The sequence below is a fragment of the Mus caroli genome, chromosome 9, assembly GCF_900094665.2.
Source record: "Mus caroli chromosome 9, CAROLI_EIJ_v1.1, whole genome shotgun sequence".
Classification (NCBI taxonomy): Eukaryota; Metazoa; Chordata; class Mammalia; order Rodentia; family Muridae; genus Mus; species Mus caroli.
This window is the reverse complement of record NC_034578.1, coordinates 49,989,396-49,995,311: the sequence shown is the minus strand read 5'-3', so window position 1 is coordinate 49,995,311 and position 5,916 is coordinate 49,989,396. Positions and strand designations below refer to the sequence as shown.

Below are 5,916 nucleotides of genomic sequence, written 5' to 3'. Positions count from 1 at the left end.
TATATAATATTATATATAATTATAATTATATAAAATATAATATATATTATATATATAATATATAATTATATTATATATATATAAAAAATATATATATGTGTGTGTGTGTGTGTGTGTACCCCAGACTAATTATAAGAGTAAATCCATAGAGACTTTTCACGTATTGTTATGAATTTTCAAACATGTAACAAATTGAGATTTTTATAATGAATTCTTAAAAATTTTATTTACAGCTCATATGTACATACACATATATACATTATAATATAGTCATATTTGCATTACTCTCTCTCTCTCTCTCTCTTTTTTTTTTTTTTTGGTTTTTGAGACAGGGTTTCTCTGTATAGCCCTGGCTGTCCTGGAACTCACTCTGTAGACCAGGCTGGCCTCAAACTCAAATTCGCCTGCCTCTGCCTCCTGAGTGCTGGGATTAAAGGTGTGGGCCACCACGCCCGGCTGCATTACTCTCTCTTATCTCCTTTCTCCTCCCATTGAACTTTTTCTTCCTAACAAGACCCTCTTCCTGTCATGCCTACAGTAAGTTCTTTAAACCTGTTAGATGTGTGCTCACCACAGGCCAGTGATTCCTTTTCCTAGCCACTTCTTCATACCTTTGTGCATCAACCCATCTTAATGTTGGATGAATTCGAAGTAACTTGCAGATAACCCTTAGACTTTCTCATAAATGCTTCAGCATACATGATCACTAATGTGAGTTAAATATTTATGTGTGTTCTTGTTTGTAAAACTTTATATGAAGTATACATAGGTTAGGTCTAGATTGATTAGATGGATGTTTGTATTTTTCTAATCTCAAACCCCAATAAAGTTGTAGGCATTAACTACCAGCCCAGCAAAGTTTACCCATGCCGCTTCTCACAGATGGTGGTCATTACCTACTTTCTGTGGTTGACTCTTGCTTGATCTTGTACTAGTATGTGTGTGTTTCATATAACTCTTAAAGGACTTTGAATATATTCAGTCATGATGAGCTTCCTTTATAGGGGACAACAGAGAAAAAAGCGTATGTGTACTGGGAGAATGGACCACTGATAAGTTTCTTTTTTTTAGAGTTGATTTCAAAGCAGCAATATGACATTGTTAAAAGAATTTGTTTTTCTTGATTCTACAAGCACCCCTGCTACATTGGAACAGAACTATATAATTTGTGAGCTGCACCAAAAAATAAGTGTGCTGTTTTCCTTTTTGAGAAGCCACCTAAAGAAGAAGAGTATTGTGTTTTTCTCCAGTTGCAAAGAGGTATTGATTTTTTTTAATTATTCCTTTTGAATGCATTTGTGTTGGATCACTATCCTTGAGTTGTCAGATTTCAGTTAGACAAATAATGACTCTGTCCTGCGCAGTGCTAGGAGACAGAGCTGTAAAGATTGATAATCCTGTGTTTTTGTTGGAAAAGAAATCATGACCGAGACTTAAAGCCTACTGAAGGTAGAGGCCTTGCTGACCTCTGCTCAGCACTGTTTTAGATGTTGGTGACTCTGGGAACGTAGTACTCTCCATCAGAAGTATTGGTAGAGGAACCTAGCTAGGCCAAACTGAGGCTTTCATGATGAACCAGTTCTCCTTCCCTCCAAGTGCTTATTTCTTTTTGGAATGCTTGCTGTTTATACCTTTATCCTGACTCCGGGTAAGTCGTTGGTGCTTTTTAAGGAAAATTTAAATTGTTTTACATGAAAGTCCTTTTTAGAACTTTGTTGTTGGGATCAGTTGTTCCTTTAAAAAAAAAAAAAAGTCCTGCTGAAATATTTTGTCTATATCCTTACTGAGTTAATAAATGAATACTAGCTCTGTACTAGGAATAAGGGATTCAGAGAAATATAAGGAAATTTATTTCTCTCTTAAGGAGAGGAGATCATGGTTGATTTGTATACTATGTTCTCTGTGTATTTAAGATTCCTGATGATAGACTTACAATAAACTCTAGATTTATTGTCCTTTTTCTAGCTTAGCATGTTAAGCATGCAGGTGAGTTTCTTTCTACCTTGTAGTAAGGTAAGAGGTGGTTTGTTTCTGTTGTCTACTGAAGCCTATAATTTTTCTGCGGAAAGAATGATTTCAGATATTCTTAGTATTTCTTTCAGAGTTTTATACTTCTTAGGGAGGAGTTGGGTTTGTTACTAGAAAATAAGAAATAATGTACAGAATTGTTTTTATTCCAACTCCTTGCTTTTCTTCTTGCCAACATTGTTTGCCTGTGCTTGCCTTTCAGTGTGTTAGTCAGACTTTAGCACAGAGCAGAATGCTTGACAGATTTACCTTAAGGGAAAGGTTTCAGTCTGTCATGGGGGTATGTGTATGACTGAGCAGGGCAGCTCATGTCATGATGGCCAGAGAGCAGAGAGAGAAGGCCTGCTCTTTTTGTTTCCACATTCAGTCTCCTACCTCTTAGCCAAACCTTTCTGGAAAAGCCCTCATAAGATGTATCCAGTGGGTATACGATATTTTTTATTAGTCTTCTCCCATTTATCAAATTGATAATCAAGATCTACTGTCACAGTGACCAATTCTGTGTGTTCTAAGCTTTGTCTTCATCTGCTTCAAAAGTATTTTTTGCTGTATATAGCAAATGTCCCTTTGTCTTGCCCTTTTTTCTCTCTCTACCATTTGTTGTTAATTGCCCATATTGAGAATGGAAAGCAGACCCAATGCTCATGCCTTTCCGTTCTTCACAACAATGTCTTCTAAAGACTTATTTTACTAGTTGAATTTACTTCTTTTCCTGTTCTTTACCTTCAATTCAGTTAGGTCTTAAAGGATACAGATTTCCAGTTAGTGCTCAGTTATCAGTTCTTCCTTGTCCTTTCAGAAGCCCTCACCCTCCTTGCTTAATCTTTTGAATTTATATCCATTAACCTGTATTTCTTTTACCTCTGACTGATCTATTATAATTATTTTGCTAGGTCTTTCTGGTTTGACTGTTGGAATATTGAGTGCTTCTGATTTCTCCATTCTGCCCCCTTTTCTTAGTATGTTTTGTGGGTAACCTCATGATTTTCATGGTGTGAATGCAGTCTGATTGAACGCTGTCAATTGAAGAATCTAAATCTCAAGTCCTGACTTCTTTCCTAAGCTCTGCTTGACTACTGAGAATATCAGGTTGTATGAAGAGACCACTCAAATAAGAACACTTCAAGAATTCCTGACCCCAGCTGTGCTTTGCCCAACTTTCTCCCTTTTTGTAACCCTTAATTCCTGTCTTTTCATCCATAGTGTTACTCTTTGCAATTTGTTAGCTTTGTAACTTCTTGTCATCTCCCGTGTTCCAGAACAGTTTGCACCATGCTTAACTTTCTATTAGCTTCCTATTTGGGTCTCCTCTAATGACTTTCTGTGAGTAAGAGTTAAATTCCATGCTTAAACTCTTACTGCCCACCTCAGCTGTTTGTTAACAGAAATTGAAGTCCCTTCTTTATTCAAAAGAGTCATATTGCAGAAAGTTTTCATGACGTCTTTTAATTGAATTTCTGTATATTCTTTTTTTTTTTTTTAAGATTTATTTATTATTATATGTAAGTACACTGTAGCTGTCTTCACACACTCCAGAAGAGGGAGTCAGATCTCGTTACAGATGGTTGTGAGCCACCATGTGGTTGCTGGGATTTGAACTCTGGACCTTCAGAAGAGCAGTCGGGTGCTCTTACCCACTGAGCCATCTCACCAGCCCAAATTTCTGTATATTCTTTTTCCCCAAACTAATTTGCCTCAGTGCATCTGTCCTGCAGATTTATTTTTACCATCTTCCTTTTCATGATACCCCTTTGTGTATCTTTACAATTCAAAGGCACAAATCCATTATTTCTGATTTTGCTGGTAAAGAATCAGAACTTCCCTGGCTCTGGAGTGTTAAAGAACAGAAGTAATAACAAAACAGCAGTGATTGGTCCAAAAAGGAAGGTGACACATAATTCTCTTCAGAAGTGATGCAATTTATGTGTTTAGGGGCAGACCTTTGTTCTAATACAGAGTTTTGCTGTTTAGAAAGCAGATAACCTTTATGACTAGTAATACATTGTTCAATTTAGGCTTTTTTTTTTTTGCAGTATATTCACCTTATATTGTGATTTTGGCATTTTTATAGTCCAAAAGGTTATTTCCTCTGGGTCCAAGTTTTAAAAAAATGTATGTACACAAATTTTATATATGTTAGAAATGTTGTTGAATTCTGGCTCCGTCTAATGGTATCCAGTTAGGAGCAAGTCCATAGTAAAGAAGAAACTAAAACAATAACTCCTTTAGGCCTATACATTGAATATATTTATAATAAAATTTTATGTCTAAGTTATTTAAATCCTATTTTTTGGGGAAGGGGATGAGCTAAGTGCTAGTATGATAAATTCTCAGTTTGAGGAGAATGCTTACACTGCCTGTTGTTATAGGAAATAAAATGTACAACTTAAGATCATTTTGTTGTAGAAATTTATGAATTATAATGTGATTAATAAAAGACTTTGAAGCTTAAAACCTAAGCTGCAGTTGTGTGAGGTCAAGAGATAGAAGTGCAATTTAAGGAGGGAAGGAGGGAAAGCAAAGCTTTCTCCATCGCGAGCTCTTCACCTAACTCTCGTAGCTTTCTGTATAGAATCTCTGGGTATTTATAGAAAAAACTGATTATTTTAAAATAAAGTTTTATGGAGATTAATTTTTTTTTTTTTTTTTTTGCAGTCAGGTGGGGCTTGGGTGACATCTTAGTCACTGTTCCGTTGCTGTGACGAGACAGCGTGACTATGCAACTCTTTATTATTATTATTATTATTATTATTATTATTATTATTATTATTTAATGTGAGTGCTCTACTGCATATATATCCGCAGGCCAGAAGAGGGCATCAGATCCCCTCATAGATGGTTGTGAGCCACCATGTGGTTGCTGGGAATTGAACTCAGGACCTCTGGAAGAACAGCCGGTGCTCTTAACCACTGAGCCATCTCTCCAGCCCGAGATTAAATTTTTATAGCCATTCAAAAATTGGAAAGAATTTAGTAGATTTAAAATGTAAGAACTTTTTTCAAATTTTATTTTTAGCAATTGAGATTTACTTTTTAAAATAAAAATTCTTTTAGAAAATACGTGTGCAAAAATGTTGCAAGACCTTAATTCTAGATTACATTTCTTTAAAAAACCCGACAGTCGGTGAAATTTGTTTTCTCCCCTGAGGCACTAACTTACCTTCTGCTTGTGCCCAGGTTCAGTATCTGTATAGGGTGTTCTGCCGGCTTCGCCCAGGGATCTCGATTCTTGCTCTCCATGGCCGGCAGCAGCAGATGAGAAGAATGGAGGTCTACAATGAATTTGTCCGAAAGAGGGCCGCAGTACTTTTTGCCACTGATATTGCAGCTAGGGGACTGGGTAAGTCACCTTCCTCGAAGACCATTCTTGATCATAGGAAATATATTTACTACAGGGTGTTTTTGGAAATCTCAGATCTTGTGAGAGAAAAATAGTAAGTTGTTAAGTCGATGAACATGATAGATGATGGTGAAACATTGTGTAGTATTTGCATCTCTGTGAGCTTGTTTTGTTTCATGATAATTAAATTATAATCCCTAGGAGCCTCCGCAGTCATCAAAGGGACAAAAAGGATTACAAGTTTAAAGATGAGAAAAATTCTTACAACTTTGAAAACTGAAATTGTAACTCATTTAGCAAGAAAAATCATGAAATCTATTTTCATGACCAATCATTCTGCCTATTAAAGTCACTATATTTAACATACTTTAATTACACGTGCCTTGTAGCTTTGTGGGGTAGGATGAGGTAGAGGTGTTTAGAGAACTAGTAACTTGAACACTCTGTGTTTGATTATTTATAGTATATTTTAAGCATACATAAACAGTAGGTAAGCCCTACTCTAGCAGTTACTCTTTTTTTTTTTTTTTTTTTTTTTTTTTTTTTTT

At 35.8% G+C, this 5,916-nt stretch overlaps 1 protein-coding gene across 1 annotated transcript in view; it reads left to right on the top strand.

Moving 5' to 3' along the window:
* The window catches only part of Ddx10 (DEAD-box helicase 10), a 142,671-nt gene that overhangs the window by 18,061 nt on the left and 118,694 nt on the right, over window positions 1-5,916 (top strand). The window contains exons 7-8 of the mRNA XM_021171852.2: window positions 1,134-1,260; window positions 5,206-5,368. Coding sequence (XP_021027511.1) covers window positions 1,134-1,260; window positions 5,206-5,368 — 290 coding nt within the window. The remainder of the gene's footprint in view (window positions 1-1,133; window positions 1,261-5,205; window positions 5,369-5,916) is intronic.